The sequence below is a fragment of the Hippocampus guttulatus genome, chromosome 11 (assembly GCF_054856545.1).
Source record: "Hippocampus guttulatus isolate MCC_2025c chromosome 11, RoL_Hgut_1.0, whole genome shotgun sequence".
Lineage (NCBI taxonomy): Eukaryota > Metazoa > Chordata > Actinopteri > Syngnathiformes > Syngnathidae > Hippocampus > Hippocampus guttulatus.
The window spans coordinates 22,044,964-22,063,402 of record NC_141271.1 but is presented as its reverse complement, the minus strand read 5'-3'; the positions used below and the strand labels follow the sequence as shown (position 1 = coordinate 22,063,402).

At 61.0% G+C, this 18,439-nt stretch overlaps 2 protein-coding genes across 5 annotated transcripts; one reads left to right on the top strand and one right to left on the bottom strand.

The window, feature by feature from the left end:
• Nucleotides 1-122: 122 nt before the first annotated feature.
• On the top strand, nt 123-12,136 carry trappc10 (trafficking protein particle complex subunit 10). 3 transcript variants are annotated; one of them, XM_086123124.1, is made up of 25 exons: nt 125-699; nt 1,322-1,403; nt 1,863-1,998; nt 2,105-2,304; nt 2,387-2,582; nt 3,293-3,404; nt 3,707-3,954; nt 4,023-4,169; nt 4,272-4,386; nt 4,824-4,900; nt 4,963-5,054; nt 5,174-5,314; nt 5,901-6,010; nt 6,090-6,187; nt 6,370-6,807; nt 6,875-7,016; nt 7,183-7,341; nt 7,413-7,639; nt 7,707-7,807; nt 8,198-8,345; nt 8,682-8,849; nt 8,944-9,127; nt 9,721-9,912; nt 10,214-10,475; nt 11,998-12,136. In XM_086123124.1, exons 1-24 carry the CDS (start codon nt 633-635, stop codon nt 10,456-10,458), a joined length of 3,825 nt encoding a protein of 1,274 aa, XP_085979250.1. In that variant the 5' UTR covers nt 125-632; the 3' UTR covers nt 10,459-10,475; nt 11,998-12,136. The 3 variants fall into 3 exon arrangements, with proteins under 3 accessions (XP_085979248.1, XP_085979250.1, XP_085979249.1); XM_086123122.1 differs by lacking the exon at nt 11,998-12,136 and having other exon boundaries at nt 123-699; nt 10,218-10,801; XM_086123123.1 differs by lacking the exon at nt 11,998-12,136 and having other exon boundaries at nt 10,214-10,801.
• On the bottom strand, nt 11,674-18,225 carry ankrd50l (ankyrin repeat domain 50-like). Of its 2 annotated transcripts, XM_086123125.1 has the most exons (4): nt 18,134-18,225; nt 16,199-16,670; nt 15,321-15,529; nt 11,674-15,235 (listed from the first exon to the last, which is right to left on the bottom strand). In XM_086123125.1, the coding sequence occupies exons 2-4, from the start codon at nt 16,588-16,590 to the stop codon at nt 11,970-11,972; spliced, it is 3,867 nt and encodes a 1,288-aa protein (XP_085979251.1). In that variant the 5' UTR covers nt 16,591-16,670; nt 18,134-18,225; the 3' UTR covers nt 11,674-11,969. The 2 variants fall into 2 exon arrangements, with proteins under 2 accessions (XP_085979251.1, XP_085979252.1); XM_086123126.1 differs by lacking the exon at nt 18,134-18,225 and having other exon boundaries at nt 16,199-17,760.
• Between the last annotated feature and the right edge of the window lie 214 nt (nt 18,226-18,439).

Sequence of the window (18,439 nt, the reverse complement as noted above, 5' to 3'; positions counted from 1 at the left end):
AGGGCGCCCCCCACCGCGGCTCGGCCCAGGTTCAAAAAGAGGCGGGCACGCAAATTGGTTCATTCGGTGTGACGAACACACGAGCAACGTCACTCGAGTCCTGGGCGGCGGAAGTCCATCGTCGTTCAAAATGGCGCGCGGGAGAGATGATGGTTTGTTTACATCAGTCAGCATCAAATCCGTTTTAAATAACCAGAATCACATCGTCGATGAAAGCCCAGCAGCTTATGGCACTGGAAGCATTTATTTCGAGAGAAGACGTGTTGTTTTTTTTCTGATGGCACGTCCACTCTTCGCTGATTGGTTCTTTTCTCTGTCAGTTGACTCAGGTTTGCCTCGTCTCGGGAATGCGTTTGACGAGACTCTAACCGAACTCAATCGCTCGTCCAGCAACTAGGCTGGATTTCCTGCAGAGCAATTTCTCAAAAAGGTGGCCCTTTAAAATGACGTCACTCTTGCCCGGAAGCGCACGTGCACCTAGCCCCGCCCCTCGGCCGCTCCTTCTGTCTCGCCCGAGTAACTGGCTGTGAAAGATACGGACCGACTGGAGCCCAACTAGCCTACGGCGCTTCAGTCCCTCCAGGCCGCCAGCGGCTCCGTTTCATGGCGCCCCGCCGCCGCCGCTGACGCACATGGACAGTGGTGAAGAGAAGCCCGCCGCCGCCATCTACGCTATGGAGAACAAACCCATCGTCACATGTGAGCGTCGCTCTCTTGTCGGGCGGCTGAGCCGCAGCGTTAGCACTAGCCTTAGCATTCATTAGCGCAAACGACTGGAGCGTTCGCGCCTCGAGCCGTGTCGATCTTTCGCGGGTGTCGAGTCCGCTCTTGCTGACCTGGCGCCTAGCCGGCTAGCGAGCAAGGTAGCTAGTTAACAGCACCCGGGCGAACGGCCCTTTACGTGTCCGGGTGAGGTATTGTGCTGGAAGCGAAAGGTTTCTTTCCTCCATTCGGCCTTGTTTCCAGACGCCAAGCATGAAAGAAGGGTTAACTTGTTTGGGTCGCCGACTGTCAGTTTCTCGTTGCGCATGCGCTCTGTCGTCCCCGCTTTCAGGGCGAGCGTGCCATTTCGGCTCTCTTCCGCCCTCTGCTGTTGAATGAAACCGCCGTCAAAGTGCCCCGGAGCCGGCGTCGCCAATGCCACGCTCCCCCGTTTTGTGGCTCTGCCCTCGTAACATCGGAAGCCAAAGTTAAGGTTTTAAATTAAGGCTTTCAAGCCTCGGTGAGGATTTCAAGTTAGGGACTCGAGATGGAGCGAAGAGTTCAAGTATTGCGCCGGTGTTTGGAATGCCGATGAATGTTGCCGTTGTGGTCTCGGCAGGTGCCGGGGACCAGGCCTTGTTCACGTCTCTCTACACCTCCCTGGCTCAGCAGCTTCCTCGGGAGCCCATGGAGTGGAGGAGGTCAGTCCCGACAACGCTATCGCATCACATCACATTTCGATTTGGTAAGGGGGAGGAGTTCACTGGATAAAACACGATTAGATGAGATGAACCGGAGGAGGCGAGCGGTTAAAAAAAATGTATTTGGCATCTTGTTCTTTTGGTCACGACCCATGTCTCGTGACCATAGGTAAGGGTGGGAACTTAGATCGAGCGGTCGATTGAGAGCTTCGCCTTTGGCCTCGGCTCCTTTTCCACCATGAGAGACCGACACGATGCAAAAAAAAAAAAAAAAGTGCTCCTCCCCAATGCGTTTTCTGCATCAGTGAAAGGCGGATTGTCGCCGTTTGTGGGCTTGGACTGTCTAATTGACACGTTCCTTTCGATTGAAAATATTCCCCCAAAAAAGAATCTCGAGTCAGATAAGATGGCCGCAAGGAGTGCGCTATTGAGGTTTCCTCTTTGTGTCTGTGTGTGGAGGACGTACGGGCGCGCTCCAAAGATGATCCACCTGGAGGCCAACTTTGTCCAGTTTAAGGAGGAGCTGCTACCCAAGGACGGCACCAAGGCGCTGCTCACCTTCCCCTTCCTGCACATCTACTGGACCGACTGCTGCGTGAGTGCCGCCTGAAAATGCATTTGCACGAAGCCTCCTCCGCATCGGCGGCGCGTCCCGAGGCGGCGCCGCGTTCCGGGGCGGCGCTTGACGCGCGTATGCGCAGGACTCGGAGGCGTACCGGAGCTCGGTGAAGGAGGACGTGAGCCGATGGCAGAGCAGCTTGCGGGGTCACGGCTCGGCCGACTGGCTCATCATCGTGGTGGACGGCGGCGACGCGCGCAAGAAGAACAAGAGCAACATCCTGCCCCGCTCGTCCATCGTCGACAAGATCCGCGGCGACTTTTGCAACAAGCAGAACGACAGGTCAGCTCAAAGGGCCCCTTTCCTGCCCCCGCTGCAGTTTTGCGCGTTGTCACCTTGAATAAGTGACCCCCCCTCCCGACAGGTGCGTGGTGCTGTCGGACCCGCTGAAGGACTCGTCGCGCTCTCAGGAGTCGTGGAACTCTCTGCTGCTCAAGCTGAGGACGCTCCTGCTCATGTCGTTCACCAAGAACCTGGGACGCTTCGAGGACGACATGCGCACCCTCAGGGAGAAACGCACCCAGCCCGGATGGAGCTTCTGCGAATACTTCATGGTCCAGGTCCAGTAGCGCTTCAAGCCTGCCTGCCACTTCTCTGGCCTCCTAACCCCGACCGCAAATTCAACTCGGAGCTCGCTAGAGCTCTCTCGCGTCTTATTTTGCAGAACCCATCGATGATGTCATCGATCAATCGGCAACCGATTGTAGCATAAAGTGCGAAATATCTGCCGATCCATTCCAGCCAATCGCATCGGCGGAAAGTCGCCTTTCAGGCCATCCTTGGATTCAGTCAAGTTAAACGCAAAGACAAAGAATGGTGCCGATGCACCCGCTCCTGCCAAGGAGGAGTTGATTGATCTCAGATGTGGCTTTTTTTCTCCTCCTTTTTGCTTTGAGCATCAGCGGCCGGTATCGGCAGCCGCCACAAGTACCCGACGACATAAAAAATGAGAGCGGACTCGACAATCTCTCGCGTCCAGTCGGGGTCGGAGCGGTCAAAGTAGGCACGTTCGGGTTCGGGTTTCAAAGCTGGCGCCAGAGATGCAAAATTGCGTTTCAAAGCTGACAAATTCGGCTTCCGTTGAACTCATTCGGTCGAAAGCCTTTTTCAAAGACTCATTTGAAAAGCGAAATGCGTCCGGAAGCCTCTCCCCAGTCTGGAAGCGCAACTCGAAACCCGCAAGCCGGCTTGATTTCAGAAGCGGGGCCGTCGACGCGGCTTTGGCCGCGCGCGCCGTGGTTTGATTGCCGCCGTTGCCGTTGCCGCGCAGGAGGAGCTGGCGTTCGTCTTTGAGATGCTGCAACAGTTCGAAGACGCGCTGGTGCAGTACGACGAGCTGGACGCGCTCTTCACGCAGTACGTCCTCAACTTCGGAGCCGGAGGTACGTGGGCCGGCCTTCCGAGTCGGGGTTTCCGCTCGGGCGCCTCAACCGGGACCGGCGGGGGCGTTCCGGTTGGGAGTCCGACTTGGCTCCGAAGTCTTCATTTGGGCTTTGGATTCCCCGCCGGGAATGAGGAAGGCGGAGTGAGGGTGGCAAATTGAGCTTTGAAGTCGGCGTCGGGCTTTCAAATTGCGCTTTGTCCTCGGGCCGTCGATCCGCCGAGCGAGCGTGAAGCGCGCGAACGAGGTCGGGCGCGCCACGTCGGGGGTAGCGTCACCAGCGCCTCCTCGCTCGCCCCTCAGACGCGGCCAAGTGGCTGGGCTCCTTCTGCTCGCCGGTGCTCAACTGGAGCGGTCTTCTGCTGCGCCGTCCCATCGACATGGAGAAGCGCAACGGCATCCAGCGCGGCTCGGCCAGCCTCCTGGACATGCGCAGCTACCTCTTCTCCCGCCAGTGCACGCTGCTCATCTTCCTGCAGAGGCCCTGGGAGGTCACCCAGCGGGCCCTGGAGCTGCTGCACAATTGCGTCCAGGAGCTGCGGCTGCTGGAGGTGCGAGGTTGGCCGCGCCCGTTGCGGCTCCGGCGGCTCCTTAAACGGCTCGGCCTCTCGCGTCGCAGGTGCCGGTGCTGGAGGGGGCGCTGGACTGCTGGGTGTTCCTCAGCTGCCTGGAGGTTCTGCACCGCATCGAGAGCTGCTGCGACCGCGCGCAGCTGGCCGCCAACAGCTCGCACACCGTGGGATTGTGGGCCTACGCCACCGACAAGGTGAACGGCCAACCTGGAATCGGGCTTGCCGCCCTTCTTGTATGAGAGGCCTAACGTCCTTGAAGCCTCGGCCTCTGATTTCCCCGGTGTCCTTGTGCGCAGCTGAAGTCTCTGGGTCAACTGTGCGGGCTGGTGTCCCGCACGGGCCCAACCTCGGAAGACTTGAACAGGACGGTGGACCTGCTGGCCGGTCTGGGGGATGAGCGGCCAGAAACCGGTAGGCGGTCTACCGCCGGGGGGTGTCGATCTTACGGCGAGCGGCTCACGGGCGGCGGGGTCGGCGCGTCAACTCCAGCCCGTGAGCATCGAGAACGCATTCGCCGGGGGGGGGCAACTGTTTCATTTTTCCGCCCCCCCCCCCTCCACCAATTCATATTGACAAAAGACTCGACAGATCCATTCCGAGTATGATAAGTGAGCAGCTGTAAAATGGAGAAATGTGCAGCTTGACTCCCAGATGCTTGAAATGGGAAGGGGCAGCATCCGACTCTTGACGGCTGCGGCTTTCATTTCAAGAGACCGAAGACGGCAAAGTCGCAACTCGATTTGGACTCACTTGAGCTGGTCGCCGTTTTCGACGCGGCGGCGACGGCCGTCGATTCCCTTTGGGAGCGCGGCCGCGAGCGATGTCACTTTGCGTTTGTGTTCCGCCAGCGAGCAGTCTGCAGAGTCCCTACAAGAAGCTCAAAGAGGCCTTGTCGTCCGTGGAAGCTTTTGAAAGGCATTACCTGGTAAGTTGGACTCTGGCCGCTCGCGCGACTTCTCCCGACCCGCCTCCCCGCGTTCCCATCAGGAGCTGTGCCAGGCGGCCATGGAAATGTACCGCGCCATCGGGAGACTGCGCTCCGCCCGACTGCTGGGAAAAAGTCTGGCCGAATTTTACATGTGAGCCCGCGCAACGACAACCATGATGATCGGTGGGGGTCATACCTTCGCATCTCTGCTAATGTGTCCCTTTTTGTGTGTGCGCGTCTTCCGTGCACGCGCGCGGCAACGCGTTCCAGGAGCAAGGGCGAACCCGAGCGAGCCGAGGCGCTGCTGGCCGAGGCTCTGCGTTCGTACGTCTGCGAGGGCTGGAGCTTTCCGGTCACCCACACCAGGAAACAGATGGGCGAGTGCCAGAAGCTGCTGGGGCGAACCGTGGAGTATCCTCCTCTTGGCCGTCGGCGTCGCGCGAGGCTTCCGTGAAGCAAAGGAGGGCCGCGCGCGCCGGATCGCGAAAAAAAAGACGCCCCGGCGCGCTAGGCCGTAAGTGTCATCTGGAATCGGATGCTTTGATGTGAATTTCACCAGCCTTAAAACCCGCGTCGCCGTCCAATACCCGAGCGGTCTCGCGGGCAGTTACTTTTTCCAATATGGCGGAAGCGTGAGCGGCGGGACGCGAACTGGAGGCGCCGGGCGCGTCCGGGGTCCGCCGCGTACCGACGGCCCGTGTTCCGAAGCTCGAAATGATGTGGTTAGGCAGATTTGCAATCCAGGAGCCTTTTCCAGATGGCGCTTGGCCGATGTTGTCAGTCAGGACAAAAATGCTCACCTCATCCGCGATCGAGGTCGTGCCGGAGAAGCGCTCCCCTCCTTGGCTTCAGGAACGGTCCCGTTCCACATGTGCTTTATCTTCACCACTCGGAATGATCGGAGTCAAAAAAGCAACCCCCCCCCAACAAGTGAGGCGCGCCACATGTCGCTACTCTGGAGTCCCGTGGCGTTTCCTTCACCGCCGTCCCGCGCCAGCTCCCTGCAGACCAGCGCCTTACTGGCGGGCGACGCCAACCTGACCGCGGAGGAGCGGACGCGCTTCTGCCGCGACGTCCTCAACTACGCCGGGGAGCCCGTCGAGCAGGGTAAGCGGCGGCCGCCCGCGCGGCTTTTTTATCGGGACTCCCCGACGTCTCTCTCACGTCGCCCGCTCCGTCTGCGCAGGGGGGGCGGCCTCGCTGGACATGGGCGCCTTGGCTCGACTCACGCGGATCCGATTCAGGCCGGACGGCGCCAGCGTGCACACGGGCGCCGCCCTGCAGGTGAGCTTCGGTTTCACGTGGAAAAATGGCAAGCGGGTCCGATCCCTCCGGGGAAGCCGCGTCGACGCAACGCGTGGTGACGTTGGCTCCTCGGTGCGCGAGCGGGCGCTTCGTGTTCCTTTTTTTCATCGGCCAAGCGCGTTGTGGGCGAGGGCGTAAAGGAGCCGCGTTGTCGCGCGCAGGTGGAGCTGACGCTGCGTTGCCTGATGCCCGTGGCCGTGCGCGCGGACGAGCTGGCCGTGGGCGTCCACCTGGACGCCGAGCACGCCTCCAAGGGGGGCGCTCAGGGGCGCGGCCTCCCCGGGACGGTGGACTTTGAGGCGGCCGTCTCCCCGGCGGGGCGCCCGGCCTCCCTGAGCGCCGGCCCCCCGCCGGAGATGGACGAGGCGCACGACCGCAGCCCTTCGGACGATTCGCTCAGCTCGGCGGGCGTGGTGTGCAAGAACGCCCACCTGGTCATACGCCGCCACGGCAGCGGCTCGCCTCAGGACGCCCCCCGCGGCCACGCGGGCCCGATCGGCCCCGCGACGCCCGTGACCCTGAAGGAGGGAGCGCGGATGCTGACGGGGCGGCGGATCGCGCTGGAGCCCGGGGACAACCGCGTTGTCCTCACCGCACCCGTGAGACGCCGCAACCGTCCACCTTTGTCTTTGTCTTTGTGGAGTGACGCCGGCGTGTTTTCCACAGAGCGACGAGCCGGGCACCTACACGCTGCGGCAGCTGTCCGTCACATTGGCCAACGTCAACTTTGTCCTGCCCCACATCTACCCCTCGGTGCAGTACCACGTCTACTCTCAGGAACCGCAGCTCAGCGTGCAGCCGCTCGCAGGTGAGCCGCGGGAACCCGACAATTTCGCGCGCGGTCCTGCGCCGTGTGCCCGTCCCTCTTTTGCGGAATGCTGACCGTATGTCGGAGGAAGCGGCGACGGCAATCGGTCTCTCGCTCGCTTTCTTTGGCCGCCCCCCCCCCCATCTTCTCCTTTCCGTGCCTTCAGAGCCGCTGCTGGCCGGCCTCCCGCAGACGGTGAAGTTCACCCTGCTGACGGGCCACTACGCCGTGAGGAAGGGCGACGCCCTGCAGCTCAGCAACAGCGACGGCATGCCGGTTCTGGCCAACGCCGGCTGCAGCGCGCGCATCAGCAACAGCGGCGCCGGTACGCAGACGCCGCGCCCGAGCGTGCCGAGCGCGCTCTGGAGGTTAACCGCGGCGCCCCCGTGTGGACAGCGGTGTCGGAGAGCGCGCTGTCGGTGCAGTCGTCGGACAAGGTGACCAGCATCGGCCTGCCGCCCGCCCCTCCCTACCACGCGCTGGAGTTCCACCTGGAGGTCCTGTGCCTCATCCCGCCGGGGCCGGAGCGGCCCGCCGACGAGAGGCTGACCAACGGCGAGGTCCGACACCGGCCGCGCAGCTACAGTCACCCCGACACGGCCATGAGCGCCATCGATCAGAGGGTGAGGACCGCCCGCTCGCGCGGCTGGCCGCCGACCTCCGCTGACCTCTCCCTCGCTCCGTCCCCAGATGTCCATCGACTGTCCGTGGTCCATCTACTCCACCCTGCTGACCCTCACTTTCCACATCCCCTTCAAGACGGAGCACTCGCTGCTGTCCGCCGGAAACAGGTTGGAGCCCCGTGCCCAACGCCGGCGGGAGCCTCCTTTTGCGCCGGCTTTCCGCCTCGCCAGCCTCGCGATATCTGGAGGAGCGGCCAAATTCTCGCAATCCCGTCATACAGCGAAGGCCCCCGGAGGTCCGCCCGAACCTTGAGTTCCGAATGCCCGCTTTGGATCGACCCCGGCCGGTCGTGTTTCGACAGAGTCGACACTCGGCCCGAACGGGCGACGCAATTCGAATCAAACGCAACGGAATGCAATTTTCACATTCCGGCAGTGAAAACATCATCGAATGTCGGGAGCCGCTGCGAAGCGACGACGCGACGCAGCGCAACGGAGCGCAATGCGCGCCTGGCTCACACGGTCGCTTTTTTCTTCTTCTTTTTTTTTTTTACACAGGAAGTTCATCCGGGTGTGCGTGCACAACGTGTCGGATTCGGACTTCACCTTGGCCCACGTCAAACTGGAGGAGAGAAATGGGCCGCGGCAAGATGAGCGGCGGCGGGCCTCTCTGGAGATGCGGTCCCTCAACGCCAGCGCCGAGCAGGTGAGCGTCTTTCTGCCGTCAGCAACTGGCCTCTTCTCATGGCCAAACACCGCTTTGCATCTCCAAAAGCAGCAAAAAACAAATAACGTTTCAAAAGCACGCTTGTTGAGCCTTGAGTGTTCGGTCACGACCAGTCAAGTCATTGTCAACACTGCAAATGTAGCGCGCGCACATTGGGGGGGGTCCAACTATTGCAATTTTGTGAGAAAAAAAACTGTAAACGACAAGCTTTCGACTTGCATATGCGGCCACAAACAAAACCTGCGGCTGAGCGAGCGCCGCGCCAAATCGCTGACGACGGAATGATGGCCGACTCGCCCGCGCGGGCGCGGGTAGTTGTTGTGCAGCAAGCGGAGTGCGCATTGTCTGTGGGAGGCCACGTGCCAGGAGGATCTGCCGTCCAGTCTGGAGTGCGTCTTCTCGGCGAGCTTCCGTCCCCGCCGGCCCCACCACGCCGCCGCCTTCCAGCTCTTCCACTACCACTTCCTGTTGGACAAAGTGCCGGCAAGTCACACGGGGGGGGGCCCTGTTTGAGTGCGCCCGCCCGCCTCGCCTCCCCGCGGCAAATCATGCCCCTTTTGTGCCTGTGACCCGGCAGACCTTGTACAGCGTGAGAGCCAACATGCTTCCGCTGGCGGGCGAGCGTCATTGCCGCTCCGGCTCCCTCTGCGGTCTGGAGGTGGTGATCGCGCGCCTGGCCGAGCCCGCCGAGGGCCAGGCGGACGCCGACGGCGGCGGAACGGATGCCGATGGCCTCGGGGGCGGCAAAGTCCTGTACGAAGGTATGACGCGCGCCGGCGCCGCGCGCGTACCCTCCGGACCGAGGAAAAGCAAATGATTGCGCGAACGGCGTTGTGCTCGGATTGTCCGCGATCGTCGGCGCGGGTGACAATGACGATATCAAGTTAGCGACCATCAGAGGCTAATTTTCAACAAAGATGGTTGTCGTATGACAACCAAAAGACAGGAGACGGCATTGAGCTCTCCCGGCAAAAGTATCCAGGGATGAAATGCGCTCCGGCTTTCTTCCGGTTGCCGGCTTCGGAGCTTTCCTTCATGTGATGCCGCTTGGTCCTTGTCAACTATGAAACCAAAGATTTGTGCCCGCCCTTGTCATGGAGTGTTTTGGGGGCTTTTTTTTTTTTTTGTCATTGTGGATGACAACTTGAAAATAGCAACATTTCACCAGACCCGAGGCGAGTACAAAGTTTGGTGAGTTTTTGTGCATGTTTAAGCTCTCGCAAATGTGCATCAAAATAATAAGCAAGGACAACGACTACTCATTACTTGGGTTACTTTAGGGACCTCGCAGCCGACGGTTGCGAAATAATTTTGAACGCCGTGTATTTGGATTTGTGTGCGTGTGCGCGAGCAGTGGCAGACAGCAGCAGTAACTGGGCAGTGTGCGGTCGGAGTTCCGGCTTGGTGTCGATGCCGCCGTCCGGCAGTTGGGCACACAAAGTCCACATCGAGGTCATGCCGCTGTTCGCCGGCCATCTCCCCTTCCCCAAGATCAAAGTCCTCAAGTATCTTCCTCACAACGTCAACACCCTCCAGCCAGACGCCGGTCAGTACCGTGCGCCTCATCGCACGCGCACACGCAAATAACATGCGCGCTAGGGGTTGAGTCGACACACCTTGCGTGGCGGGCAGAAAAAAAAAATTGGGCGAATCAGAGCCCAGCTCATTACCTGATGCGCTGCCATAGAAAACGTTAAGCCCGTATAAGATTTAAAGATCATCAAAGTATGTTTGTAGTACTTTAACGATGAGAGAGAGAAAAAGAGGAAGCGGGCGGTGATACGCACGCCCGCGGCCGCAGCCGTCGTTTGTTGCTGAGTGCCGTGCGTCCGCCCCGATCTCCTCAGACAGCCAGGTGGAGAACGACAGCCTGTCTCTCCTGGACAAGACTTTGGACGACGCCACGGCGGACACGGCCAGCGTGCGCAGTCGCGGCAGCGTCCAATCGCTGGGCGAGCAGCAGCACAGGGGCGTGGCCCTGCCCCGCCTGGACCCCTTCAGTCCCGGTCAAGTCTTCAACCACAGCCACGCTCGACAAGTCCTGGTCCTGCCCGCCAACGACGACCACATTGTGGAGGTCCATGCCACGTGACCGGGCCCCGACCGCAGGTAACCCCCCCCCCCCCCCCCAAAAAAAAGAGTGGCACGTGACTTGAGCTTCAGGAAAGAAGACTTTGTACAGGCAGGCCCGTAAGCGGATACAGTACACGTACATGCCAACACGAAACATGGACCGAAGCGCTGTGCGTGCGCGTGCTGGTTGGCTCGCGGTGGTCACCGGGCTTCAAAACCGAGGCCGTACGTTGCGGGAGTTCATGTGCTCATACTTTGACCTACAGCAAACATGCTCACAAGTGTATAGTGTAAATGTTTAAAAAAAAAAAAAAAAAGCTATTTGATTGACAGTCATATTATTAATAAAATTCTCAAATGCGCGGCAGGTGTGGCTCATTCACAACTCGTGATGTATGACGTGATCATCGGTGACGCCGTTCACGAATCTTTACCCATTGACTCTCGTTACAAGTTTGACATGAGCGTTCAACGTGGACGCTCGGGCCAAGGCGGGGCTCAACATGCCAGGCTCTCATCGTCACGTAAGAGGAAGGCCGAGGTGGTCCCGCTGCCACCGTGTGGCAAGTACGCGTCAAGAATTGTGAAATGAAACCAAATAGTCCAAAGCCGATTCCAATGAAGTTGAGACGTCGTGTTAAACGTTCCCCGAAAAAAAACGAATGCGCGGATTTGCAAATCATCTTCAACCTATATTTCATTTGTTGCGTTCATTTCAATGGTTTTGCCGCCGCAGTGCTTCATCTTTTGGATCGAAAGCTTGACTCGGTTGATTGATCGGAAGTACAGTTCAAAATATTTGTAGCCGAGGTCACGTCAGAATCCGGTTCATGGTTTTTGAAGTAAAAGTCAAGTCCCCGGGTCCTCTCGGATCATCGCCTGGCGAGGAGCCTCGAATACAACACGTGCCGCCCCTCCGAGTCCGCCGAAGCGTTTCTTTCAAACTGGATTTTTCATTTGCATAATTCGACACGCTCGCCTCCAACCACGACACGCTCGGCGTCTCGGAATGAGCTTTTCGACGTCCGTTTGGCGGCCTACGCGCTGCCCGAGGCTCTTAGAAATGCAGATCCACAAACTGGATGCGTTATGCCGGGATCGCTTTGCAGCCCGGTCTCCTAGCAACCGCACCACGTCTGCCGAGCGACGGAGAATCGAGTCGCGTTCCACACGATGACGTCTGAAAACAAGGAACAAACGCGGAGACTTGCTGAGAGAAGAAAACAAACTCTCAGGAAGTTCATTGTTTTATTGAACACACACTTGGACCCAAACCTCAGTGTTGGAGTCATAAATAAGGCCCGACCGCGCCCGTGTGCGCCGATAAGCACTGCTCGCCATAAAATAGTCCCCAAACTTTCAGGTCACGGTCAACTTTTATGACACTTCATTTGCAGACCAGAAGCGTCAGTGTGAGCTGAGCACCTGCCGTCGGGCTGTCCCCGCTCTCCCGCGCAGTGCAGATCGGGGTCCCGCCTCGATGATGAGTCCTGACAGTTCGATCCGTGTGCCGAGGTCTCGGGGAGGGGCTCACAGCGGGGTCTCTCTCTTGTTAAAGGAAATGCTGGCGGGACCCTCAAACCGCAGCTTGATGGCCTGCTTCAGGTGGAGCTGGGGGTCCGAGGTTTGCATGGAGATCTCCCTGGCCTCGGAGGGCAACGCAGAGTTGGGCTTGGCCGGAGGGTCCCAAATTTCCCTCTGGTGGGGACTCTGCATCCTGGATGGGGGTGCTCGAGGGCTTTTAGGAGTCCTGAATTCCGCACTTGCCCTCTCCAAATCGTTGGGGTTCATTTTGCTCTGATGGTCCAATCCGCAACACGAGGAGATGACCGGCGGCTCGCCGTTGCGAACCGCGGCCGTGATGGTGCAAAGGGTCGGCGGACGGCTTCCCGAGCCCCCGACCGGCGAAAATAGGGTCGGGGGGCGACTCCGGCTTCGGGGTAACGAGTGCCGCTGAATTTGCCGGACGAAGTTGAGGGTGTCGGCCGGGACCGTCCGCAGGGAGCGGCCGGTGGATGACGACCGGGAACCTCCCGAGGCGGAACCCGCAGAAGACCGCGACGACGAGGACGTCGCGGCGTCCGGTCCGGAGAACACCTTATTGGCGGGCGAAGCCGTGCCGCCGCTGGGCACCGCGCCGCGGCGCGGCTCGGCCCCGGAGCTCTCCAGGAGCCGGACCGCCTCGGCGTGCCCGTGCCTCCGCGCCACTTTCACGGGGGTGCGGCCGCGTTTGTCTACGTGGTCGGGGTCGGCGCCGCCCTCCAGGAGGAGGGCGACCACTTGGGCGTGTCCCTGCTGGGCGGCGATGCTCAGAGCCGTCGCCCCTTGGTGGCAAGCGAGATCGATGTCGACGGTGCTCGCTAGCAGGAGGCGGCGCCCCGCGTCGACGTGCCCCGTCCAGGCCACAGAATGCAAGGGCGGCCTCCCCTCGATATCCCGAGCGTTGGGGTCGGCCCCGTGCTTCAAGAGCAAGTCCACCGCATCCACGTGTCCCTGCCAAGAGGCCACGTGCAGGGCAGTGCGACCCTCGGGATCTTGGGACTCGAGAGGCGGCCCCCCTTTCTCCATGAGCAGAGTCGACATGCGCAGCCGGCCCTCCAGCACCAGGAGGTAGAGCAGCGGTCGCCCCTCTGCGTCCCGGACGTCGGTGTCGGCACCTCGTCTCATCAGGAGCTCGGCCACCTCGCCGCGCCCCTCCAGGAGGGCGCCGCTCAAGGCCGAGTGTCCGTCGTAGGCCCTGTGGTCGATGGGCGAGCGGCGGTCCAGCAACAATCTGGTGGCGCCGAGGTGTCCCTCCTGGGCAGCCAGAATCAGCGCCGTACGGCCTTCGATATCCATCTCGCCGACCCGCGCCGCGCTACCTTGCTCCGTTAGGGCGGCGCAGACCGCTCGGTGGCCTTCGCAGGCCGCGGCGTGTAACGGGGTCCAGCCCAAGTCGTCCTTGTGGTTCTCGTCCAGCCCCCGGTCGAGGAGAGCGCGGACGATCTCGGCGCCGCCCCGCGCCGCCGCCAGGTTGAGCGCCGTCCTGCCCTCGCCATCGACGGCATCCGCGGCGGCCCCCCAGAAGAGAAGCTGCGAGACCACCTTCGTATGGCCCATGGCGGCGGCGGCCAGAAGCGGGGTCACCGCCGCGGAAGCGGGCGCATCCCCTTCGGGGCCCGCGCTCTCGTCGACATCGGCGCCGGCGTCCAGCAGAAGCTCCACCGTGTCGTAGTGGCCCTCGTAGGCTGCGAGGAGCAGCGGAGTCATCCCGTCGGTGTCTCTGTGCCCCGGGTTGGCGCCTCGCTCCAGTAAAAGGTTTGCCACTTTGACCGAACCTTGCCGTCCCGCTGCTGTGGGAACGCAGAGGGCGGCGACCGACAGAGCCGTGCGCCCGTCCCGGTCGGACAAGTCCACTCGGGCCTTGTGGTCCAGCAGCACCTCCGCCACTTCGTGGTGTCCCATGTAGGCGGCGGCGATCAGCGGGGTGCGGCCTTTGCGGTCGGCCTTGTTCACCTGAGCCCCGTAGTCGAGGAGGATGAGGACCGTCTCCTCGTGACCCCCCCAGGCCGCGGCCCTGAGCGCGGTGCGGCCCTCCGCGTCGCACCCGTCCACATCCGCCCCCGCGTCCAGCAGAAGCCTGACCGCTTCGCCGTGCCCCCCCCGGGCCGCAGACCGGAGAGCGGTCCAGCCATCGTTGTCGGCGCGCTCCAGCGCGGTGGCCGCGGTCCGCGCGTCCCGGATCCGCACCCAATCCAGCAGAGCTCGCAGCACGTCCAAGTGACCCCGCCTGGAGGCGACGGTGAGCGGAGTTTGACGCTGGCCATCACTTCGGAGCGGATCGCATCCACGAGCCAGGAGCAGCCGAACCAGGTTTGCGGACCCCTCCGAGGCCGCGCCGGAAAGCGAGGCCTGCGGATCTGTCGAACTCGAGCGCTTCATGGACGTAAGCAGTTCATTATCTCCCGCGGGACCTGTACGTTGCACTCCGAGACTTGGGTCTACACAGACAAGTCCACTCATTGTCAAGAGCCGAAAGAGTTTCCGGTGGGTCGGGGTTGGAGCTTGCGTTACCAAAGTGGCCAGGGAAGCGCTGGCAGTACGAGTCAGAGCGGGCACCTCGGCCCATATCATCCACAGGGCCAGAATCCAGAGCCGGTCCTGATGGTGACCGGAGCAGACTAAATGCGTCCCGAGCTGGACCGCCTCCTCCGAGTTGAGCAGGCGTCCCCTGAGTGTCAGAGCCATGGCCAGCACGCCGTGCCCCTCGGCCCGGCTGCACAAGTACTTGGGACTACAATACTTTATGTCCGTCAGCCACTCTGCAAAGCTGCCGTGGAAAAGCAGTTTGCCGCCCCCTGGACCGTCCACCAGCAGGGGTGCCAGGGTGCCGAGCCTCTTCTGGAATTCCTGGACACTGAGTCGATTGTCGTGCGTCCAGAGTGCTGTAAACAGATCCTGAGTCGGGAGAGGGGCCGGGGCCGCCAGGATGACGTTAAGGAGAGGCCTGACGTAGCCAAAGAGTCTCCGGGGGAAGAGTCTTTGGCACAGCCAGAGGTAAAGGCCATTCAGGGTCCCCGGAATGTCCCGGATCTCGCGGAGACCCACGAGGGAGGCGGCCACGCCGTCCAGGACTCGCTCCAGGAACAGGAAGCAGCCGCCGCTCTTGATGTGGAGCAGATTCAGCGTGTCTGCCGTGTCGGAGGTGACGTGACGCCGAAGCGCCGCCTCCAGGTCCAAACGCTTCAGGATGTACTGCTGCACATCGTGGACCGTGTCCGGCCGACGCGGGTCGTCCAGCCGCAGCTTACGAAAACCTGATGTACAAAAAGGAAAAAGTCAGGACGCGTCCTTTTCACTGTCGAGCACGCGTCATCGTCTTTGGAACGGCACCGCACCCACCCGAGAACATCCTGCGCACCGTCTTGTTGTGGCACCGGACAGAGCAGACCAGGAGAATCCAGCCGGGCATGAGCTTCTGGTGGGCCCCCAAAAGCTCTGCGATGGAGCCGCTCCTTCGGGCGCCCTCGCAGCCCACGTCCAGAGAGTCCACCAGCACCATCATGGCCTGCGGCGGCGGGGGCAGTTCCAGCAGGGGCTCCAGGACAAATCTGCGGACGCGACACCACACCGCAAGCAGGCCGGCAACCGAGTCTTAGAAACACATCGGAAGTTGCATTTGGATCGTTACGGATGCTTTGCAAAAGTATTGGGACAAGGCCTTCAAATAGACGTTTAGTTCCAGAGTCAAGATTTTGGACCACTTCAGCCCACGGACACAAGAATTGGGACATGTTGACCGAAGCGACAAGAAAAACTTTTCCCCCACAAATTATGAAGTGGTGGGACGCGATGAATTTGACCCCCCACTTCAGAGCATGCGATGGATGCCAAGCTAACGTTCCCGCGAAGGTGCACGACAGGCAGGCACAGACGCAAACGGCTTTTCTGGTGGTGACTCACCTTGTCGGAGCTTGTGAAATGTCTCGTTCCCACGCGAGCGCACGCGTCAAACGTATTTTTGCTCGTGTTAAACGTGATCATTGCCACAGGGCCTCCTGATACGGTGACAATTTTGTCCCAACGCGTCGGTTGGTCTGACTGCGGGGAAGGTTCCGGGGGCCTCGCAAAAGTGGTCCCAGTTCGCCGGGCTGCCGTCTGCGCTAGGGGGCGGGAAATAAAGCCCTCGCCCGTGACCTTTGACCCCCGTCCAAGTCCCGATACCTCCAGAAACCCGAAAGGCTTTCAACCACGGCGGCGACACGGCGATGCGCACGAACCTTTGGAAGGCGAGTTGCGGGTCTGTCTGACAGCTGAGCGGATCCGGGGGCGGACGGCGGCCTAGGCTGGCGCCGTACTCGGGCGGCAGCAGCGGCGACACCCTCAGCTGCTCCGCCAGGGCCATCACAAAGCGCCACGCCAGGCCGCTAGCGGGCTCCTCTCGCCGGCAGAAGTGGCAGGCCAAGCAGCGGGACGCCAAGCCGGCCTCGGAGTCGGGCCGCGCCACCTCCGCGCACAGCGCCGTTTTACCGGCGCCCGGGCCGCCCGTGACCAGAACCCCCGTCGGACGCCCTGGCCCCGCGCGGCGGGCGTCCAGGCAGCGCCGCAGCTCGTCCAGTGCCCATTCCCGGCAAAAGAAGCGGCGACCGTGCAGGAGACCGGGGCCGCTCATGACGCCATCGCTCCTCTCGCGCTTCCCGCTCACTTCCTGTCGCCTTCCCGCTCACTTCCTGTCGCCTTCCCGCTCACTTCCTGTCAGCCGAGCGAGGGAGAGCAAAGGAGGGGTAAAGTGCGCGCCTCCCGGCATTCTGGTTTTTCAAGTTTTCCCCTCGGCCGGCGCTGGCACGCGCCGCACGTGTCGCCGCACGTTTGAGCGCGGAGCCAGGCGTGGATACGCACGGCCAATAGCGAGACGGGCAGTGCCAAATAGGTCAACGGGCGTGTCCAATTTGGAAGACAAGTGGTGCAAAACGGCGCAACGGTTGCGCCGAGTTGTGACACAGGTGGCTCCAAATATTCCTCGATCCTATTTTTGCCCACAAATATCTCAACGAAAAGCGGGTCAACAACATTTGGGGATGGCTTTTGATGGCCAAAATAACCATCTGCAGTATTTCGTGAGAAACGCGCGCGGCGAGTGACGCCATCTCACCAGAACAGCTCTTCGGATGTTACTGGCTGTTCGCGCGTTCTCCTCGTCATATTTCCGAGATTGTCGTCGCTACCCGAGGAATTCTAGAGCGATGGCTTCCTGCCGGGCTTCCTTTCCCCACTGTCAACAGTCGTTGCTGGCATTCGTTGAGTTCGCTCGGTACCAAATCATGAGACGGTGGAGGGCTTGATGGAAACGGGCGAGGCCAAATGGCGACACTGGCAGTGCCAAAAACGGATCCATGCGTGTCCAATCGTGAGCAAAGCGTTGCCAAATAGTGCAACCGATGTGTCCAAAGAGTGAGACGAGCGGTGTCGACGGGTGAAAATGTGTGTTCAATAAGGAGCCAAATAGTGAGAGAGCCCGCGCCGAATCATGAAACGATGTGTCTGAATCGCGAGAGGTGATGCAAAATAGTGAGCTCGGAGATATTGGCTCGACTTCAAGTCGTGCAGCCAAAGGAAAAAGTTGACGTGCTAACTTTTGTAACTCGTGCGGTTTTGTAACGCGAATGCCGATCGGTTCCCGGCATCGGGTGCGGTCCTGGGTCCTTCGACGCTCGGGGTCAGCGGCACGGCGGAGGCGCCGCGCCCCCGAGCGGAAGGTCACTCGGCCACTGGCGTGCCAAGGAACACGAGCACTCGCCATGCCACGCCGGGAGAGGAGAGGAGAGGACACCGATGTGTTGACATTCTTGCCATTTCTCACGTTGACGACGAGTCGAAGATGCTGGCGGCAAACGTCACTTCCTGTTGCTTGGCATCCATCGGTCGGCAAAAGGGTAGAGCTCACTATTTGGCACCGCCACTCTCTTTTTGTGTCACCCTGCCAGTCTCACTATTGGACAGCGACTGTCACCGTTTGGCATGGGGGGGCCGCGGATGAAGCGTTGTGTCACCGCTCGGCGCCCGACCGCGGTACGACGACGAAGGTTTCCGCGCGCGTCGCCGTCACGCGCACGCCCACCCGCGGTGCCGGAGAGACGCGGAGGGCAGGAAGAAAGACGACGAGAAGACCGAAGCGGCGGCAAACGTTCGGGGAAGTGCGTCTCAAGTGGCCTTACCCGGAAGGAGCTTCTTTCACTCGCTCTTCTTTCTCCTCTTCGCGCCAACGACGACGTCTCGCCGGACTGGCGCGTGCGCCCGAGTGAGCGCCCCGCACGCGAGCGCGGAGTAGGGTCACGTGACTCGCGCTCCACAACGCATTCCGTCAGAGCGCGCTTGCTCCACTCTTTCATTTCCTTTTCATTCAAAGGCATCGTCTTGGTTGGATCTCGTCACGACTTGTACTTGGCTTCTTCGTGAAAAGTTATTGTCTTTTTTTCATGATTGTTAGCCATCCATCCATTTTCATCAGCGTTTATCCTGTA